General features: G+C 33.6%; 3 protein-coding genes across 9 annotated transcripts in view; 2 read left to right on the top strand and 1 right to left on the bottom strand.

Moving 5' to 3' along the window:
* Eph (Eph receptor tyrosine kinase) overlaps nucleotides 1-7,799 on the top strand; it is a 114,115-nt gene extending 106,316 nt beyond the window's left edge. For all 3 annotated transcript variants that reach the window (XM_011310530.1, XM_011310528.1, XM_011310527.1), the window contains one exon: nucleotides 7,459-7,799. In XM_011310530.1, coding sequence (XP_011308832.1) covers nucleotides 7,459-7,723 — 265 coding nt within the window. In that variant the 3' untranslated portion in view covers nucleotides 7,724-7,799. The remainder of the gene's footprint in view (nucleotides 1-7,458) is intronic.
* Nucleotides 7,800-12,766: 4,967 nt separating this feature from the next.
* On the top strand, nucleotides 12,767-16,710 carry LOC105269918 (tetratricopeptide repeat protein 12-like). Of its 3 annotated transcripts, XM_011310523.1 has the most exons (5): nucleotides 12,817-14,371; nucleotides 14,880-14,998; nucleotides 15,069-15,269; nucleotides 16,056-16,448; nucleotides 16,563-16,710. In XM_011310523.1, the coding sequence occupies exons 2-5, from the start codon at nucleotides 14,893-14,895 to the stop codon at nucleotides 16,625-16,627; spliced, it is 765 nt and encodes a 254-aa protein (XP_011308825.1). In that variant the 5' UTR covers nucleotides 12,817-14,371; nucleotides 14,880-14,892; the 3' UTR covers nucleotides 16,628-16,710. The 3 variants fall into 3 exon arrangements, 2 of the variants coding, with proteins under 2 accessions (XP_011308825.1, XP_011308824.1); XM_011310522.1 differs by having other exon boundaries at nucleotides 12,818-14,998; XR_892491.1 differs by lacking the exons at nucleotides 15,069-15,269; nucleotides 16,056-16,448; nucleotides 16,563-16,710 and having other exon boundaries at nucleotides 12,767-14,371; nucleotides 14,656-14,887.
* On the bottom strand, nucleotides 16,646-21,546 carry LOC105269919 (UPF0415 protein C7orf25 homolog). 3 transcript variants are annotated; one of them, XM_011310525.1, is made up of 6 exons: nucleotides 21,288-21,546; nucleotides 18,571-19,021; nucleotides 18,058-18,233; nucleotides 17,940-17,990; nucleotides 17,674-17,865; nucleotides 16,646-16,833 (listed from the first exon to the last, which is right to left on the bottom strand). In XM_011310525.1, the coding sequence occupies exons 1-6, from the start codon at nucleotides 21,435-21,437 to the stop codon at nucleotides 16,750-16,752; spliced, it is 1,104 nt and encodes a 367-aa protein (XP_011308827.1). In that variant the 5' UTR covers nucleotides 21,438-21,546; the 3' UTR covers nucleotides 16,646-16,749. The 3 variants fall into 3 exon arrangements, with proteins under 3 accessions (XP_011308827.1, XP_011308828.1, XP_011308826.1); XM_011310526.1 differs by lacking the exon at nucleotides 17,940-17,990; XM_011310524.1 differs by having other exon boundaries at nucleotides 17,674-18,233.
* Between the last annotated feature and the right edge of the window lie 16 nt (nucleotides 21,547-21,562).

The raw sequence follows: 21,562 nt of genomic DNA, 5'->3' as shown, positions 1-21,562 counted from the left end.
CTGTTATCACTCCAGAAGATGTCTTTGGGCTCGTCGTCCGCGTGATGGCCTTATGACCAGGCGTCCCAGTATCGAAGGTTCGACTTCCGCTGATGAAAATTTTGTCACCAGCAGAGAACGAACTGATAGTCTGTGGAGTTAGTTATAAGTTAGCTGGAGAGAAGTGCGAGTAGAGGATTAGGCTGGGGTATCGCGTAGGTATTTGGATGGATTGGTGAAAGCCCCACCAAGATGATACCACCTAGCCCCATGAAATAGAATAAAATAGAGCGATTATCAATTTCAAATGCAACGTTATGTATGAGCAACAGTTTTGAAATTTTTTTCTACTCTCACCCCGTGCTTAAGCTACGTGAAATTTTGCACATCGTTGTTTAATAAACTCATCAATGTATCAAGAAAATGTTGCAACATTGGCTACTTTTTTTTTTTATTGACATTGCCTCACCCGATTATCATTGAAATAAGACGGAAATAAAAAAATAATCATGTCACATCTTATCAGATGGGAGTAAAGAGAGAGATCAGCGATCGCCACCGCATACCAATTTTGTCTACCATCTCATAATTATTCCATATTGAAAACATGATCAAAAAATTCTAAAAAATGTTTTGAAAAGGTATTTATGTTTTAGAATTTTCAGAAAAGACTTTATGAAACCTATAATTACCCGCCACGTACTTTGCACTCACTTAACTACGTATGGTAATTATTCTATAGTGACAGTATAACAAAAAAAGTAAAAAAAAATATTGGGCTATTTTTACCTGGTTTTTCTTTCCATTATTTTTCCCAGGAATTTCAAATTAGGAGAATAAAAAAAAAAACTATCTCGATAGCGTTGAAACATAATCTCACTGGGCCGTGAATTCACATTTTTTGAAAATGTTACACTTGGACATAAGAAGCAATCATTTCGAAAAGAATCAGATTAATGTCTTTCAGCTTAGAGTCTGAAAATAATTAAATGTTTTAATGGAATAAATGTGTGGTAATTTTGACGCGGGAATTTCTAACATTGTCCGTAACATGTCCATAAATTAATTTATCTTCGTCAGATCACTTTCATATCAACGAAAATGAGCTTTCACAAGAAATTTGATTCATCACATTCAATTTTCCCTATTTATACTTAGAAGCGTATCTAAGCAAGAGAGTAGGAGAAAAAAATTAAAGTTGAAGAAAGCGGAGGAGACACTTTGAATTTATTCTAATCTCGCAGACCTGATTGGCATTACTGGAAGCGGACAAAACTGGACGAATCTCTCACACTCATGGTTTTAATTTCTCTTACATTATCTCTTTTTCTCACATAATTTTTTAAAATGGCTTTTTTTTATTAGTTTCTCATTTAATACTTACTTTTTTTTTAATTAAAAAATCAATCGCTATTATCATTTCTACTTTTTTGCAACCATTCAACACATTTGCAAAGGCGGTAGAGTTAAGTTTTTGAAAAAACATGACGAGACGCAAAATTAATTTATGGACGAAGGGTTTTGAGTTTTTGTTTATTTTATAAAAAAAGGGAATTTCTTGGAGCTTCATTTTTTTGTCGGCAAAATTGCTTCTATCGCTTCTAGCGCTTATATTTTTGTTAAACCATAATCCACCCTTTACTCCACAATTATAAATTCCTGTTCCAATTATTACCTACCATATTACTTGAAGAATATCCAAGGATTTTGTATAATTTGAAATAAAACGAAATTTGTCAATTGAATTATCATAGAAAAATTTTATCAAATTTAGGAAGTTTTGGCGGCCCTTCGAATTGCATTTTGTTAAGGATTGTATAATGTTTCTTTCACCAATTCCGTCCTTTTATTCTATACAATGTTAGTGGCTTTTTCATTGATAGTAATGAGTTTTTCATGTCGTGCCAGAAGCACTAAGCAAAAGCAGATTTTCAGAATTTTTAAACATTAATAATGAGAAATATAACATAAAAAAATGATGGCTGCTATTGAAAATTCTAAAAAGTTATGGATTTCTGGATAACAGTACAAAATTCTTTAGTTTTATGTAAAAGTGGAATAAGTTTTGATTTTTGCAATAAAATAGTACGTTTTTGTTTGTATAAAATATTAGAAAAAACGGTCGGTCTTAAAGTGAAAAAACAATGCAAAAATTAAATGGTAAAAGTTTAGCACATTTTTCGGACAATTCTATCGAATTTTAATCGGGACTATGTGAAATTTTTATTATATTTCTCATGTGGTAAGATAAAACACGGTTTAATTGTTTATCTCTTCATGTCGTGGCACTAGACTTTCAACCTCAAGATACATTTGATACCAAGTAATATATTTTGTTATTAGTAGGAATTTAAGTCAGACTTGTTGGAGAATTATGGTGCATCCGAACATTAGAAACATTGATCATATATCACAAGGTCTTTCTTTTCTCTCATTAACTAAAAAATTCTATTGGAATTCTCTGCAAAGTTCTATTTAAAACTTGGAACTGATTTATGTTAAAAATTCTGCAACTCTGCCGTAGGTTTCGTAATCATTTTTTTCTAATAATCCATAATTCTTATGGACTTTTCTTTATAAGATACTCATTAATAAGCCTGAGGTCGAAGTTGCATAATATTCAAGGGCAATTATGGCAGGGTAGTAATTTTTTATCCCAAATTCAAATAGAACCCCGCTTAAAGTCTTATCAAATTGTGGTATAAATTCAGTAGACAATAATTCCAGGCTCTAAAAGATTAGCCTAGGATTTATAAATTTTAATATATATAAAAAGTGCAAGTATCAATTTATGATTTTCCATTTTGAGAATTGTAGATTTTTGGAAAATCTACTCGAGGTTCTTTAATTTATTCTTTCCTGTCATACACACTAATTACTAAATTATTAGCGAAATATTTGAAAATAGAGGCCCTGAAGCTCGCAAAATCCTTGGCTATCTTCGACCTCTCCACTTTCCACTCCAAGTATCCTCAATAAATTCACTCCCCCAATTTTATTTCTGGGCTAATTGTTTGTGGTTTTGGTTTTGTGGTGTCTTTGGTACCCGTCCGTCTTCAACTGCAACAATCAACCGATTGCGACCATCAATCATCCACCTGCCTTCATCCAACGACATCTCACCAAAAAAATCAAAATTTAAATCAATAAAAAAAACGTAAAAGCGTGAGGCCACCAGCACACAATCCCTACTACGTGACAAGCCAATCGATGAGTGGGGGATTGGTACCAGTTGCTGGTACGGGACAATTCATTGACGTAACAGGCCATCAGCCACAAGCATCGCTAGCCGTTCCAGTAATGCCAGCGGGGGCAGGACGTAGTCTCCATTATCACACACATGCAGCAACACACACATTACCACATCAACCTTTGACATACCCCAATTGGGTGCCATTCACTCACTTTGGATAGACAATATCCATGTGAGTTCATTCAATGTTGCATCGACAAACAGATGAAACAAAAAAATAATGCAAAATATGGATATTTCATGAATATTTCTCATTATGCTTCCGAATATAATATCAAATAATAAGTATCTAAGTCAAGACCAATAACATCAAAAATTAGAAATTACGATGGAGGATTAGGGCCTCTTGAAGATTCGCGATGGGAATCAGCGGGATGAAGATCAAATGACTTAACATTCTCGTGCAAATATTCATTCGACAATAATTACTAATTTATTAGCAAGAACCTTCATTCGGCGCAATTAACTGATTTTTTTTTAGTACATATAATATCTTTCCAAAAATATTCTCCTTTTATAAATTCATTCTGCGTATTGAATTTGCGCAATAAGTTTAAATAATTGCGGTTTGTGCTAAAGTTATTTTTTGTTTCTTCATTTCGCAGTTGTTGAATTATAAAATGAAATCTTCTTTATTAAATTAATGACTTAATAAAAATTGAAGGCTCTTGAAGAATCTTTAAGTTGAAACGATCTATCCTAATAATTTCTTCATGAGAAAAATGTATGGAATATCCTTATTACACAAATAGCTTCACTCACCCTCGACAGACTGCATTTTTACAACTGCTCAAACCTCAAATAACAATAGTATAGTCATAATTGTGTAATGAACTGGTTTATTTATAACAGAAAAATGTTCTTTATTTTCTATGTTTTCAATGAACAGTGCGCAGGGCACGAACTCACCGGAAATTTAATTAACGATGAAAATTCCACTTCTATCCATAACAGTGACGTACTACCCTAATTCTGTACGGGATAATACATCACAGTGTATAGTAATGATTAACATGAAGAAATCGCAGCATATCAATTTGATACATCACAAATTAAAACTCGAGACAAAACTCTATAAATACGACAATTGAACCGGCATGTCTTATCTTGTCAGTATTGGTGTCAATCACAACATTATATAGAAATAAAAAATATCGAATCCTGTGATTAATTATTTCGGTACAGAATTTTGGCAGTCTTATGTCAAATCTGCAATGGGTAGGAGTGGTATCAAGAAACCAATAGCCTACTATCTTTTGTACATCAAGATTTCCTACAGTGACTTACGGCTATTACTGGCCGACTCAAAAGTCAAATTTTAAGTATTACATGGTTAAAATAAATATAGTCACCATTAATTATTCGTTAAGATAAATTTCCAATAGATTCGGTAGATCGTTAGATGATAATAATCAACATGTAGATTATTAGACTGAAGAAAAAGTACGAAAGTTCAAATAAATTATGAATAGCTATAGAATAGAAATCTTTTTATACTCGAGATATTTGATTGTTGTCTTTTGGAAAAACTCTAAAATCTAAAACTTCATATCTGTTTCATGAGATTAAATTTCAGTGATTAGAAGGACTATTTGAATTTGAATCAAATTAAATGAAAGTAGAGAATTATTAAATAAATATAGCGAAAGAAACTGTAGATTTTCGTAGGATAAACGTTTCAAGTTGAGCTGAATCTATTTGTAAAGAAGAAGGTTCAATTAGTTATATGCAGATTACATTATCTCTATAAATATTATTTATTGAATTCATTTTGAGACGCTATTTATCTGGTTCATCATGGGACAATTCCTGAATTTAGAATAGTATTTTTATACGGGGAAGTTTGGATAGACATCTGACAGTATCATACATAAGCCGATGAAAACATTTGTAACAGCATCATAGGAGAAAGAACATTCTGTAGAAAATTACGATATTTTAAGGGGAACTATATGTACCTAACTGGAAAGTGTCATGTCTCATGGATATATAATTGCATTAAAATTGAGGATATCTATGTAATTTCCTAATCATTAAATCTATCAATTTAAATTAAAAATTTTCAAGAAAAATTGGCTACTTAACGTCATTCAGCTTAACTTCATTTTTTGGATATCCTTAATTATTTGTCAAGTAAATTTTTTCAAGAAACGTGAATATTTATACACACGCACACATTACCATGACAACATTTTAATTTCCCACCATCGTTTGGAGCTTACAATGCATGAAAGGCACAAAATTCAAGAAGATGAAGAAAAATCACGAAAAACGTGTATAATAGAAACACGAAGATGGAATGAGAGCGAAATATTTTGAGAAAACTAACAAACCATGTACTAACGATTGTCAGAATCAGAGAAAGAGGTGCACCACCCCCACCTCCACCTGCCTCGTCGGCATCGACCGTGCATTTCAAGACAAGGTAAAATTTCAAAAGAAAACCAACTCTTAAGACAAAATTCAATTTCCCAACGATTGTTCCAAATATCTTCAGTGGGCAATAGAAAAAAAAACACGTTAAACACGTGTTTAATGGAGGCGAAGTAATTGTTGAAAAAATCTGGTGTATATAAAAATGGGAAAAAAACAGGAATGCAGAAGGAAGAGAAATAACCAATTTTGAAGTCTTAGACTGATTTCTTTTCATTAGGAAGTTATCTTAAGTTTTCCAAGTCGTGGGGTATTGGAGTCCAATTCTCTGTATGTTTAGTAGTAATTTTCAAAAAAAAAGAATTATGCCAATTGAAAAAAATGAAAGGGAATTTCTGGAACAGTTGGGATACATAAAATTTTGAGTATCAAAGAAGGTTACTTGTAATTTTTTTTCAATCTATTACTCTGAAATTTCTGGCAGCGAAAAATTAAACTTAATTAAACTAAAAAATTACATTAATTTTATGATGACTGCATAGTAAACAGATAAAAAATCATTGTTTTTCTTATGTGAATTATTATTGAGTTCACGCATGGGCTATAGAGTAAAAATGAAAACTCTCTTTCTAATACCCCAAACCTTGAAAACTACTGAATAATCACTCCTCGAATATACTTTTATTGACTGCTGTGAGAAGAGAGGAATGAAAAGCTGATGACTGATTTAATTAGTTCTTTATATTGGGATTAATTAGATATCCTCTCAAAATGTGATTTTAGATCACATTTCATACCTCTCTTTCTCAAAAATATTATAGGAAACTGGATTTAAAATAAAGAAGAAGGATAAAAATGTAAATGTAGACAGATAATGCTTGAACCCCCAGCCTCTGTTTTTCTTTAGTTTTGTATTAGCACTTGCTTGCATACTGCACACCTTATTCACTCATGATTTGATTATTTTTCAGTCTAGACTTAAGAATAACACATAATGCTGATAATTTCTTCACTCATCACACATTGACGAACACATTCTACATTTCTAGAATTGATGAAACTCTAGGTTATGCCTTTTTGTACTGATGATTAAAGATTAACTGACATGATTATCGAGACATGGCGTGAGTTGAGTCAAAAGCTCGTATAGACAGTTTCATTACAGATATTCAAGTATAATTTCAAGAGATAGGCTTCACTTCTGAAGAGAAGCGTTGCAATCTCAGAGCTTAAAACAAGTTTCTTATTTCCCTTTCGCGGTCTTCAATCAAATCTCAAGCTGAGGATTAACAGTTTTAGAAATATGATTTGAAAAATTTCCACACTTAAGGTAAAGGCTGTAACAGTCAACTTATCTTATATTGGCACATAGAAATGGTATTTGTATGCAAATAGTCATCTAAGCTTTTTGAAACACTCAAAATGAAGGTCTAAAAAAATTTAATCTGAAAATTAATAAAATGTAAAAATTCATTTTTCCCAGTGGAAGTTTCTAAATTTTATGTGTAGATGAAGATTCATTCACGATTCAATGAGAATCCTTATGTTTTCATCATTTTTATTATTGATCCTTATTATGTTCCAAATAATTCATAGATTTTTCATTGATGATCGTTCAGATTACAATCATATCTTAATCTTGTATTGACCAAATCGTTGGTATGATCTTCTGGCGTAACTCACGTGAAATACTCATCCCTGAATTTATTCCTGATAGTGTAAATACCCCTGTTGAAAATAAAAGGTTGCCCGAATTAGTTGCCCCTTCAAAACCCTCTGAGTTGTAAATAAAGTCCCTAGGTACTGATAACAAGTAAACAACAGTTATTACTAAATATTTGTCTATTTCGCAGGGGAACGAATCCACTAGCTCCGGACGCAGTAGATTTGACGCAGTTGACATCAGTTAATGAATGGCTAGAATCGATAAAAATGTCACGTTATGCCCAAAGTTTCGAGAGAGCCGGGGTAACAACCCTCGAGGCAGCAGCTAGAGTAACAGTCCAAGAATTAACCGCCCTCGGTATCACTCTCGTCGGTCATCAAAAGAAAATAATGAATAGCGTGACAGCATTGAGAGCCCAAATGTCAGCGACCTCACAAGGTTTTCTCGTTTGAGATTTGAAAATACTCAAACATTAAGTGCATTTTTTATCGAGGAATTCCTCACATTCCATGACAATTTGGAACGTTTGAGACACTCCAAGAAACCAGTATTCTCGTATGAAATAGTGATGAACGAGAGAAAAAACATGAAGACAGCGGAAAAACATTGCCTGAATTTTTTATTACTTTTTATGCGATACGATTTCGTTATTACTCAGTGAGAAATACCGAACAACTTTCAATATTGTCATGTAATATTTTTCCATGTAGTGAAACTATCGAATGTCTTTACAGCGAATTCTTGTCATGTATAGCCTAAGGTAAACAACGAGCAGTTTCTATGGCCTAAGGTGATAAGGCGAATTTTTTAAATTCTTTTATTAGTTGGAGGAACAAACTAAGAGGCTGGTCATTTCTAAAAAATAATAAATTAAAAGGCTATAAATCATAAATCACTACACCGACTAAACGAATTTGTTTAAAAATTTTTTTCATTTGAATCTCGAAAATTTCGCTTGTCAATTTTAAATCAGATGTGACTACAACAAATCCCTTAATCGTCGTAATCAGAATTGACCACCCTCTTATAAAACAAAAGGGATATTTCTCAACTGACATGAGAACTAAAAATCATTGAACTAAATCAGTTTGAAATAAGAAGAGAATGATTGTGCCAATTTGGAAATCAGAAGTTTATTGTTCTGGAAGGACATATCAAGAGAATAATTTAATATAAAAAGTGAGAAATGCAGTCAAATTGAGATTATTAAAGACTGATATTTCCTCTTATTACTTTTCTCATTTGCCAATAATTACGCTCACAATATTGATTTTACTCATTTCGTTCAATGATTTTCACGCTCTCTTGAAGCCGAATGGACTCCAAATTATCCCAAAAGACTGTTTCGGAATTATTTATACTTCTCTCTAAGACCACTCTTTTCATTTTTTTATATTAAAAAATCCCCAAACGATATTTGTAATGTAAAAGTGACACTCAAGAATGGGTTTTTAATTCTCGGCATTTTATAAATATGAATGATGAAATTATAGAGCAGAGCATGGAATTATTGATGGAACCAGCATTGAGAAGAGATGGGAAATTTCCCAGGTGGTGAAGATTTTATATAGAAAAGAGGTTATATAAATTTAATGAAAGATTTCAAATGATATTACGTATCACTAGAGCTACCTTCGGCAGGTTCATACGAATAATTTTGTATATCCTTTAACAGTTTCAATTAGAGAAACAAAAAAAAAGGAACTGAAAAAGTCGAACTGAAAGGTCTTCAAGCCATAAAATGATATTTCGATGACGACTAGAGTGTAAATAGGAAATTCGTATCATCGCCAAGAATAAGATGATCTTATTATTAACTATTATCATTGATTAGCTATTTCTGTATTTTCTATTCAATGCTAGTAGTAATGTCGTATACATTTGCGAGAAGTCAATTTCTGATATGGTTTATCCTTTTTTAATTAAACTGCATCTGTAAACAATCGATTTTTTACACTTTTTTTTCATTTCGAGGCCTATGATTTCAAGGTCGGATCTGAAAGTTCCAATTTGGATTTTTCTATTCGTTGAGTTGTGATTTTCCAAGTTTTAAATTAAGAGTTTCGAAAATCAAGATAAAGACTGGATGTTCAGAAAATCTGATATTGAACTTCTCAACAAGCTTACATTGAAGTTTTTCCACTTACTAACTTCAGACCCATAAAATAGATTTTTTCAGGTGTACTTTGAGGTAGGCGGAAAAAATATCCCCAGAAAAAATAGCCCACACACCCAAAACGTGTTAAAACCCACCCAATTTGATAGACCATAAGAAAATTAGAGCCCCTGAAAAAATAGACAACGAAAAAAATAATTAAATTAAAAAATAATTAAATTGAGCGAGTTTTAACACGTTTTGAATGTGTGGGATATTTTTTCCCTGGGATATTTTTTCCGGGATTCGTACTTTGAGGAATCGTTTAAATGAAAAAGGAAAAAAAGTCTTGGAATGACAGTTTTATCAACATTGTGCAGCTAATTGTTTCATATCGTCGGTAGCAAAATTTATAAATAAAACAATTATAAAAGAAATGTGTGATTGTGAGGAAGGATCGAATGCCGCGCTCTCTACTTAATTTTTTAATGCCTAGAACGTTGCCTCCTTATTTATTTTAGGATTTTATTACAAAAGCGAGTGGAACCTCCGTGAAAAATGTTTGATTGTGATGAAGAAAAAATAAATTGAGGGAAGTTATTTATATGATAAAATGGTGTTGAAAACACATTCTTCCCTTTTTTGTGAATTATTACGATTTTGAAGGCATGTTTTATTTATAATTTAAAAGTTTCTCGAAGAACTTTAAAGCCTGTGAAAGCCAAGAGAAAGACCTTTTATAATAAATTCGCTATTCATTTTGCATTTAGAGAGAGTGAAAATTCAATCATAAAGAACATCTAATGTACAGCGAAATTTCTTGCTAAAGTACCTGCTTCGGATTTTTTATTTATCCAACAAAAATGTCTGTGTTTGATGCTACCTCTATTTATTACAGTGTAGCTCACTATTTCAATATATTCGGAGACAACTTATTACATTCTATCACAGTATAATTGTTCTCGTTTATATAATCATTTTTTGACGACGAAAAAAAGATTTGATACATGAAATTCTGAAAAATAGCTCTTTACAGGGAGAAATGATTAGAATATATAATGGCACAGAAAGATTCGGCCTATTTTTTAAAAATAGACATCGAAGAATGAATTTTTAAGAACTATATGGAAAAGTAACAAAAAAAAATAAAGAGCTAGAGGTCATAGATCTAATGTGACCCCTTTCCTGATTCTCTTCTTTTATTATGAATTTCCTGACAACCCTCAGCGTGAATTGCCAGGTGACAATTTTTTCGAAAAATTCTTTTTGATATTTCGAAAATACAGTAAATTATAGAGACCTTTAAATAAGATATCAACTGTGTTGTTTGAATTTGACTCCGCTCGATGAACTGTGACTGTATAAAATTAAAAAAAAAGATTTTCAAAAAAATTGCCGTCTGGCAACTCTGCCCTCAGTCCGTATTTTGTTATGATTACTTGAATCTACTTCGTATTTCATGCTTGGTTTCTTTTTTTTACTGAAGTGTGAATTGTACAATGCGACATTGCGGCATCAAAATGAATGGATCCAAATCAAATTGTCACCACCTTAACGAATAAAATTCAATTCGAGAAAAGCATGTTATAAATAATACTGTGATTAAAGCTTCATGTAATAAGTTCATATAATGAAAAATAATCAGTGATATTGCAATCTGTAATAAGTAGCGGTGTGACCAAACAATTCGGTGGAAGAATAATATATAGCTGATGAAAAAGTGAGGAATATACGTGAGAAACTGAGCGACGAAGAAAATCAGGTACCGTCCCGGAAACGTACAGTCAAATGGTAATACTTCCCACTGACGATTTTCTATTCTTCCATTTTCTGTTGGAACTGGAGAACGGATTGAGAAAAAGCATGCACCTCTAGTTCTTTATTGTATAAAATCGTCACAAATTCTAAGAAAATAGAGGAAATGTCGAGAATACAAAAATATATAGAGATATGGAAGGAGAAAGTAAGAGCGAGAAAATTATTATTGAATCTTGGAAAATTCTTTAGAGATACATTTGAGGAAGCAAAAACTTTTTTTCCTATGGTGTTGTCAAAATGATGTTAAATGTACATAAGATATAATAAATAATCTACCTTATATGTTGAGCGAGTTCATTTTATTTCCTAGAATTACTGCAATTGTAGTGCCTCCAGTATTTAACCAGGATAGGTGATTAACTAGAAACACGGCCTTAAGCACACAATTGCATATCATTATACGTATAGTATACGATTGTTATACAAAAAATCTTGTTTATACATTGATTTATGAGTTGTAAATATATAATATTAAATAATCTACTCTCAGAATGTTGCTAGCTAATAAAGATAATAAATCGCTTAACTGAGCTAACTGAATAGTCCATTTGTATTTCTGGAGGATCTAAAAAGAACTTTGAAAGGAGAGACACCAGAGAACATCAGAGAAACTAGGAAAAGATTATTAGAACCTAGGCCACCTTGTTATTTCGTCCAAATTCTGTGATTTTACGAAACTCCAAACAATTCAACACAATTCTGTTGACAAGAAAAATGAAACAAGATGGAAAAAAAATCTTGTGTCTGTCAGAAACACCGCGATCGCATGTTCGTAAATTCGGAAAAAGGGGAGAAATCAAGGTGCTATATAAGACGATGAATCTGAACTTCAATAAATATTGGCACGGAATAATAATGACAACATTCAGTTACATCAACCTTTGTGTTCTTGTTTGATGAGATTCCATTTGTTTTCTTATTGCAAATAAAGAACTACTCATAAAGGTGTGAAAAAAACAGGTCACTTCGAATGGAACGCACGACTATTTCTGTTTCAATCGGAAATAACTCAGTACCTATAAAAGATAACTCAAAGAGAGTTGAACCAGACAAAAAGAAATTAGTCTCCTTTTGAAATTCATGTTAATTGATACATGTCGTAAGGTCTGAAATGTCCAAAACAAGCTCTGGCGAAGGCTATAACAAATCTTTTTTTCTATGATCATTTATTAACAATAAATGATAATGCACGCTGAGTATACTGTAATGTAAATGATTTAGTGTATAGTTCATTTGAAGTTGGCGGGTAAAATTTGAACAGCTCTACACGCATATGTCCACCATCAACCAATAAGAAATAAACTCCAAATGTATAGAGGTTTCAGAAGTTTCAAAATTAATGATGAGGCTTTAGGAAGGGAAGATTCAAATGCATCGGCCCCTTGGGACACGATCATTAACGATCATTTAACTATAATTCACTTTTTTTTTCAAATTCAGCGATTACCCACTGCGCAATTGGCTTAAAAAAAAACAGTTCACTTTCATTTCAGTTTTATGTCCGTACCCTAGCAATTTTGAAAACCACCAGATAGCGCGATGTTTATGGTTTATCTGTTGAGAGTGGTGGTCCATGGCAAAGATCCTGCGCATTTGACTCCGTAAAATCTCTCCTTCTCTGCGGAAACCTTCTCATCCATTTCCAATGCAGGCCAGCCATTGGTCGAGAATCAGCTTCCTCAGCTAGCCGAGCTAGCCTAAAGCGCGGAACGCATCTCTCCAAAGCGAAAGAAACTCGGAATCTCGGAAAGTCATTCGAGTTATTAGTTCACAAGCTCTCCAACAAGTTGCTGAATGAATAGAATGCAAGAAGAAGCGATGCTGAATCTCCGGTGGGATCTATTTTCCTCTCAACTCGCCACAACTCTCGACACTTGTTACGAGAAGCAATATTTCGTGGACTCGTCTCTAGTATGCAAGGACGGCACAATAATAAAATGCCATAAGATGGTGTTAGCCAACTCAAGTACATTTTTCCGTCGGATTTTAGTCAAGAACGATCACCCCCATCCGATGATAGTCCTGCACGATATCGATGCTGATGATCTGAAAACAATTGTCAACTTCATGTACTGCGGGGAGATAGAGGTGGTGAAGAGCGAGGTTAGGAGACTGCTGAAGATCGCGGAGATTCTTGAAATCTCAGGTCTGAAGGACATCCGCTCGTCTGCACAGTTCCAGAAGACTTACGCAGAGGAACTTGCGCCATTTCTCCCTGGAAATATTTCCGAAGAGTCTAAAAATCCCAGCAAGCCATACTACTTTCGACGAAGGCCTCAAGAACCTTCAAGAACTCCTGAGAATTTTCTCCACAAAGCTGAGAAAGTCGAGGCTCGACCAATCAGCGCTCCTTTGAGTCTCAAGGACATTTCTGAATCCACCGAAGGGAAAATCACAGAGAAGACTAGTCAGAAGCGATCCACCGGTGACAACTGTCACTACTTGAAAAAGCTTCGTCTTCTGGGAGAAATTGACATTATCCGATGCTCCGATGAGACATCGCCTGAGCGACATCCAGATGAGTCGGAGTCCCCGGAGTGTACTGAAAATTACGGGGTTTTCATAAAAAATGAAATCGATATTCCATTTGATGTCGGGAACGTAGAAACGGCAAGTGCGCTTGATAGTGTTGAAAAAATTGTTAAGAAGAAATTGAGTTCTGGGATTGAAATCTTTAAAGCACACCCTAAAGGATTCATAGAGTCGTTACCTGGGCCAAGCAGAAGTGAATCTCTCAGTCCTCGATCTAGAAACTCTGTGGATTCTTTTTAAATTAAGGCTGAAGATTAAGGTATTCTCTTTTGTTTTTTAATCATCTTGTGAATGTGAGCGGCAACAACACTGGGTTATTGCGTGAATTACAATTGATTAGTTTGTGATATGTTCAGAATTTATTTATTTGAATGAGATTTTCCCGGTGATAGTATCAGTACCAATTTGTGAATGACTTCAAAAGAAAACTGGAGCAAGTACATCTCTGCTATGCCTTTACATTAATCAAATGAAAACACGCCACATTGATAATTTCCCGCTTATGGATGTCATTAAAAATTAATGATATCGCTCCGGATCTGTTTATGGATATTATTTCATCAATTTTCTTATCCATAAAACAATGAAAGATGTAAATCAACTTAAATGCAGCGAACAAGGATTAATTCACCGCAAACCAGGAACCTCTTTACAAGTATGATATACAAAATAGTTTCACACAACAATTTTTCAATAAAAAAATTCGACAATTTATTTTCACGGCATTCTATTTTTAATTTTACTTACAATTTTCAAATTGTATTGCAACATTTTCATGCATTTTTCCTATATACAATAGTTCCTATCGGACACAATAATTTACAGAAAATGTGAGGAAATTTTAAATACAATTCATGAGAAATTAATGGAATTTCTAATACAAGCCCAATCACTGTTTCTACCGATGCATTAAATTTTTGCATGAAATTCTATCATTAGAGAAGAAATTTGTACAGCGTGACTAGGGAAAGCAACTTGGATTGTCTTCAATATGAATACTCATATGTTTTTACTGGCAAATATGTGTTTCCATTCCGAAACAAAATGCAAAGGGATTTTTCGGAGTCGTCTTCTTGAGTTGCCATGGAGATAATTCAAATTGATCTAACCAACATTTATACATTGATACATCGGGGCATATCACCGTACCCGTCTTTCCTCAGTTAATAAAAAACGATGGAGTTTCCATTCGAAAAGCAGGAAACTTCTAAAAACTTATGCTCTCAACGACACATCACGGAGGAAGAATTCCAAAATTTCATGCAGAGAGTTACCGAAGTCGGTAAGTTGAGGACAAAGAAAAATTCGAACACCTCTAAACAATATTTCTCATTTCCCAATAAAAAATTAAGAGAAAATCGTGAAAAAGCTCGCTTCTTCTGATGTGAACGAGCAGAACAACGGAAAGCTGCTAGCCGATAATATCCTTAAATCCAACAATGCTATAGAAGGCAACTTGTCGGGAGATGAGGAGTTGAAAACACGAACCGACCGAACATTGATAAATAACTGTTCGACGAGTGCAACAACTGATTCGAACACAATGTCTAAAGGTAACGAAACGAATAAATAATAGCCATTATTTTAAATATAGTTTTTCTTAGTAATAAATTGGCAATTTCTTTGTAAACGCCCATTTACATGCGAATTTAGACAATTTATACATTTCCTCATTCTTTTACCCTTATTCAAATTTTAATCGATCCCTTATGACCCTCAATTTCCAATCGTGACCTTCGAATTCAGTCATTATGTCAACTTCATTCTTTCCTTCGTAAACATTAACGTTAATGATACTTTCAGATTTCCTATTGAGTTTAGAGTTTAAAAATTTTTTTAGAAATAAAGCTCCAATATCGCTTATGATGCGACATCGCTCAGCTCTGTCTGCCATGATATCGAATTTTGCAATTCTTTCAATTTGATCGAGTCATCGATGTTGATGTGTCGACTTTCGCGTGTCATATATACTCACGTATTTAATTTTCATGTACAACCTCATCGAGTATGTGATCCAAAATAGTACAGAGGAATGGGGAATAATAGAAAAAAAATTCTAATAAAAATTACACTGATTAGATTGAATTACATGCAAAGGAGCTAGTGCGCCCGAAGGATGTGATTCTAATTTTATGTTATTCGTGGCAATGTTCACCATTTATAAATGACTAAGGAAGTAGGGTAGGATCGCAAAGCCCAGGACTCAAATAAAAATTCGATGTTATTATTCAATATAAAAAAAAAATGTAATGGAGTTCGACGATTACCATGCCTCCATTTAGAAGCAGAAAGCCTGAACAACAGCCTCAAGTAACTTTTCTTTCTTTTGGTGAGTTTAGAGGTTTTCATGAAGACAATGGAGAAAGATGCCCGTGAACGCGCTGAAGACAAGAAGCGGAGAAATGAAAGAGCTGACACGTACAAGAGAATTGGCAATGGGGCATTTGATAGCGGCGATTATGAAAAAGCTGTCACTTATTACGGAAAAGCTATTGAGCAGCGGAAAGACTCAACTGTTATTTGGAATAATCGTGCACTCTCGTTCATGAGGCTAGGGCTTTATGAGAAAGCCTTACAAGATTGCGAGTGGGCTCTCAAAGTTAATGATTCTAACATCAAGGCGTTGCTCAATAGCGCAAAATGTTATGCATACCTGGGGAATCATGAGAAAAGGGATGAATTCATTAGATTGTCTAAAGAAAGAATTCCCAGATTCTCCAAGTATATTGAAGGTAAATATTGAGCGTATCCGAGTTTTTTATGTAGATTCAGAACAATTATAAATTTACATTGTATAGGACATTCAAACAATTTTTTTCACCGAAATTCAATTATATTCGTTTCAGATTTTGAAAAAGCATTGAAAGAAAATCCGAATGATGTCATCCAGGATGAGGAATCTATCGTTTAGAGGAGAAATAGAAGACTATAAATTATAAATATTTGTATTTACAAAACACTCAGTAGTTTGAGAATAAAAGCCTTATTTATCAATTCTAATCTATACTCTAATAACATGTTTTTCCACTTAAATTAACAATCGATTCGTTTTGCATCTTTTTCTTTCAGTTCTGACAGCGACCTAGGTTCATGAAGTATTGCTGTACATTCGACACCCTAAAAAGGAAAGATGAAAAATATTTATTCTTCATGTTCAATACTTAAAAGACACATCTCTGAAAAGTTAACGCAAATCATTGAAGGGGGAACATCGGTGAGTTTTGTTTTTTTTCTGGCGGTATATGATTTTTATAAGATGTTTTGTCACTAGCAGTTAGCATCACCCAGAGTTACAAAGATCATAACACGATCTGGTTTTTCTAGTTGTTTTTCATCTAGTTGAATCTGACTTAATTTTTTTCTTCATTCCCCATAGTTATGTTATTATTTGTTCACATCCGTATAAAGAAGGCCCATTTTGACAGTATTGGACTTATCTATGGGGGTGTATATCTGATTAAATTTGCAACTTGTTGAGAGGTCAAAATTCAATGTACTAATCTATTGAGTTCTACTTGTGAGTTGGATAGATCATGGTTTAAATACTTAGGAAATGCCCGTCTGAACAGGGATTGCGATGAAATTATTGGGTCATGATTGAATAAACAAGCTTCGACAAAGTGGCCCATTTTCTCAGAGATGCAGTTCTCAGCGCGGTAACTGATTTTTCAGGATTCTTTATTCTGAACTCATGAAAAGAAATTGAAGAATCTGGACCGAAATTAAAAAATTATCTCAAAAACTTAAGCCGACAATATGGACCCTTCCTATGTGGACCTTCACATTTAGCAAATGAATTCAATTTCGCAGAAAAATTGTTAGGAGAATTTCTACATTGATTATTAAAAAATCATCATCATCATATTACTTCGAGAAGTAGACTTGGATAACTCAAAATTGTGTAAAAAAAATAGCAATTCTCAAGGAAGTTAGTTTCAATATTTTAAATTACCTTACCTGCATCCTGGCAGCTCTGACAAAACCTTCATTAGCAGAAACAGTGACACTTCTGGTATTCTCTCCTGAAGCAAAAACCAGCCTCGATCTCAGTTTTATTTTCCCACCGATTATTAAGTTCAAAATTCTTCCATCAGTTGCATCTTCAACTACATTAACCCTTTGCAACAGGTCCTGAGCTCTTGCAGTTTCCTGAGGACCTCCGATCATATTGATAATGTCCATAAAATTCTTGTAGGCAGTTTTACAAACTTTGAGAGATTTACCATGGAAGAGTTTATGTAAAAAGGGTTTGAGCGGTCGACTCCTCTCCCATTCTGCTTGAAGAGTTAATAAATCCTCCAAGTATCTGAACTTCGCATGTCCATTGGTCATATTACTTACATAAGCGAGAAGTGTAGAAACATCCAGATTCAAAGACACTGTTACAGTACTAGAAACTGCCGGCTGGAGTAATGGACTAATTTCGAATTGGGGCGATGGCGAAGATGCAACGATAAGGTTTTTTGTCCGAGCGTTTTCTGACTTCGGTGCTGATGAAGCTCCAGCTTCTGGATTTTCTACCCCAAAGAATGAAATGGAAAATCAATGTAGGATAAGAATATAAACATTTGTGAATTCTTTACAAGATTTTCTTGGATTTTTATGAAATATTTAACAAATAGTAGTTCCGCAGATGTTTTCATTAATGAGAAATCCTCAAGAGAAAGTATTCTGTGAAAATCTCAACCAAAAACCTTGAAAAATTAATAACGAAAAATTTTCTTACAGCATTTTTTAATAGGACAACTCATCAATATTTCGAGTGGATATTTTCGATTGAAAACAAAGCGCCGAAAAGAGGTATTTGTTCGACAGAGTACAGAGATTGTTATAACCAATGAATTGAATGCTTACCACGTGTTCCGCCTCCCGGACAAATATCTTCCCTCTCAATGAGATCTCCCTCAATGAAGACTCCCAATTTTTCCAGTTGAGAATATAGCGTAGTCTCTATCCCATACGCGAAGTAAAAAATGATATTCGGAGGTTTGTAATGATGAGGATGAAGTGTGGCACATTTTAGATGGCTCTTAGCATGATCCAAAATCGATTTCTGACCATATCCTCCATTTCCAAGAGAGATTAATGTAAGAGCCCGAGCATTCCTAGCAATGACTTTAATCCAGGTTGCTCCGCCATCGCAGATTATATCAATGGTGAGGCGAGTCTCCGAGTCTGGAAATTTGAAGGGTTTCAGGACCTCGGCCGGGTTTTTCGAGGATAATAGACGTTCGACTAGGGCAGTCAGGTGGATCAAGTTGGTACTGTGTAGATGTTCCCTTTTCACACTATCTGTAGAACGAACCTTTATCGCAATATACAGCTATATAACACTTATTATGAAGTAATAAGAAAAAACGAGTGGGTAGTTGCATACATTTCGTTTCGAAGCAGGAATTCTTGCTAATAAATTAGTAATTGGCTTTCGAATGGATACTCATTTTTATTTTTATTCCTCATTATTATATTCATTTGACTTTTTTGTAGTTATTGTATATGTCGAGTTAATCTCATTCACAAGCCAAAATAGAAAGATTTCAAACTCATATCAGTTGTCCAGTAAAATTTGTCAATGAGTTTTCTTTTTGATAAACCAAACCAGTTGTTACCAGTGCGTAAACTTTTATTATTCTGAACCCACGAGTAATACATTATTTTTTCTATACACCTGCACGGAAAGTTCGCACTTTGATGCACTTTTAGCGGGAGGAAAGTGAACACTTTCTAGCCGAGGGCAGGGAGTATTCACTTTGTCCCCGCTCATCCGGGAGCAAAATACTAAGTTCCCTTCGCAGGCATGTTGAAAACTAGCATGTACCCCTCGGGTGGGAAACATAATTTTCAGCTCTAGATGCCATAATATATTTACCTTGGAGAGTAATTTAAAAAGAAATAGGGAGTGGAGGTGGCAAGTATTGTGTCCTGGAGTGCGTAAATTCCAAGGTCAACTCGAAATAGACTAATACTCTACGCATTTAAAGCAAATATTTCAAACAAATAAAAATTTCCACCGGGGAACTTATAAAGTATGTCCATTTATATGAAATAATAAGTGACGAACAATTGTGAAAGGGGGAAAAATTCCAATTTAATTTTGAAACAAAAAATTGCATCACTTTGAAACTCTTATCTACAGCATGGCAGATTGCAAAAATAGCGTTGGAATAATTTTTATTTATAATTTAATTTATCTATTGGAAATCGGAATGTATGCATTTACGTCACCAGTTCGATACAAGTCCTAGTGCAAATGTCTTCATTTATTCCAACGTTTTTTAAATGAATTAATCTGCTTATTTATAAGAAAATTCAACTTGTGAACTATTGTAATTGATCCTAGGATATCTACCAATATTTTCAAACTCTTGTCTATTAACGAAATTTCAGATGCAATTTGGGTCATAACACATTTAATTAGATCAGCGTTTTTCATCGTTGTACATCGACATAAAAGTACAAATTCTGATTGATCTCGGTTGAATCTTCCACATTCCAATCTGTCATTAGCGGAAATTTATTTTCGTCGAGCAAAATCGCTGTTCAGTGTGTCAAGAAATTTCATAAAATTTCCTCACTTAAGGCCCGGGTGGACTATATCTATCGAATGTCATCTTTTGTTTAAATTTTATCCTTTTAGCCTAAAATACACTAAAATTTGGGATCAAATTTGTGTTGCGGGAGCTACTCGAATGGACATGAAAAAATAATGATAAAAAAGAGGAAAAATTATTGAAGGGCGCCAAAGAACGATATTGCTCAAAAGGTATCTACCAAGTTTACAAGAAAATAATAAAAATTACACAGCTTACCATTGCTCTCCAGAAGATTCAGTGACAACTAGATGCAATAGTAAGCTACGTATTTTTATTATTTTTTAGCAAACTTCGTAAATTCTTTTTAAATAATATCGATCGGTAGCGCCCTCTTACTATAATTTTTCCTCTTTTTTTAAATTATTTTTTCATATCCATTCAAGTGCTTTCCACAACAAAAAAATGATCCCAAATTTTAATGTATTTTAGGTTAAAAAGATAAAATTTAAACTAAAGTCGACGTTCGGTAGATAGTCCACCCGGGCCTTAAAGTAATTGCTGCAATTAATTTCTAAAATTCATTATGAATATTGCAATCTATGCAAGGAATTTTCAAGTTTTATTCAAAATTTTCGAAAAAAATTTTCTCACATTTTTTTTCCAACCATTGCAAGAATAATTATAGAATGTAGCAAACAAAACGAAACAGCAAGTGTTTCATTATGGAGAAACTATTAAATTTAGCGATCTATGGCATCATATCGATTTTTCCATACGTGAGTTTTCCACAATTGAGCAATATATTAAAAACAAAATTTAGTGTACTCCTTAGATATTGAGCTCCAAACCATTCATTTGGATTTATTTTCTGTAATGAAGGAAGTAATGGAAAATGTTTCCATTGGTTCATGAAAAATTAATGTGTTCTAAATGACGTAATCTTCAATGTTTTATGGCTAATTAAAAAATTGATAAAATATATATATTTATTTGAAGGGTTTTTTTGTAGAACAAATAAAAATGTAGTGATGAATTTACCTTTTCAAGAAATCGAATCTCCTGATTGATCTTTCGCGAGAGTTTCCCAACCCCTGGGACATCTTTGTAGATGTTCAATTTTTTCATTAGCTCTCGACCACTCTCTATTTTTTCAGCGAGAGGCATCATCAATCCTGATTTCTCTTCCATGTAATCAGCCTGAATCTTCTATTTTTGTTCGAAATTTCTGCGTTATTCTTACTATTCTGCGTTTTCTGAGGTTAACACAAACATCAGTTGAAATTAATTCTGCACTTGACTAAAGTGGTGTCCGC

This window comes from Fopius arisanus, unplaced genomic scaffold (assembly GCF_000806365.1).
Source record: "Fopius arisanus strain USDA-PBARC FA_bdor unplaced genomic scaffold, ASM80636v1 scaffold00076, whole genome shotgun sequence".
NCBI classification, from domain to species: Eukaryota; Metazoa; Arthropoda; class Insecta; order Hymenoptera; family Braconidae; genus Fopius; species Fopius arisanus.
Note: the sequence above shows the minus strand (reverse complement) of the source record. Positions and strands in the feature narration are given on the sequence as shown.

Coding starts and splice junctions, on each gene's coding strand:
- LOC105269918 (XM_011310523.1), top strand. CDS start 14,893: ATGGAGTTTCCATTCGAAAAGCAGGAAACTTCTAAAAACTTATGCTCT. Junction 15,270..16,055: donor TTCGAACACAATGTCTAAAG/GTAACGAAACGA, acceptor TGGTGAGTTTAG/AGGTTTTCATGAAGACAATG. Junction 16,449..16,562: donor ATTCTCCAAGTATATTGAAG/GTAAATATTGAG, acceptor TATTCGTTTCAG/ATTTTGAAAAAGCATTGAAA.
- LOC105269919 (XM_011310524.1), bottom strand. CDS start 21,437: ATGGAAGAGAAATCAGGATTGATGATGCCTCTCGCTGAAAAAATAGAG. Junction 18,234..18,570: donor TCCGGGAGGCGGAACACGTG/GTAAGCATTCAA, acceptor TCTTTGGGGTAG/AAAATCCAGAAGCTGGAGCT. Junction 16,834..17,673: donor TCAGAGCTGCCAGGATGCAG/GTAAGGTAATTT, acceptor TTTCCTTTTTAG/GGTGTCGAATGTACAGCAAT.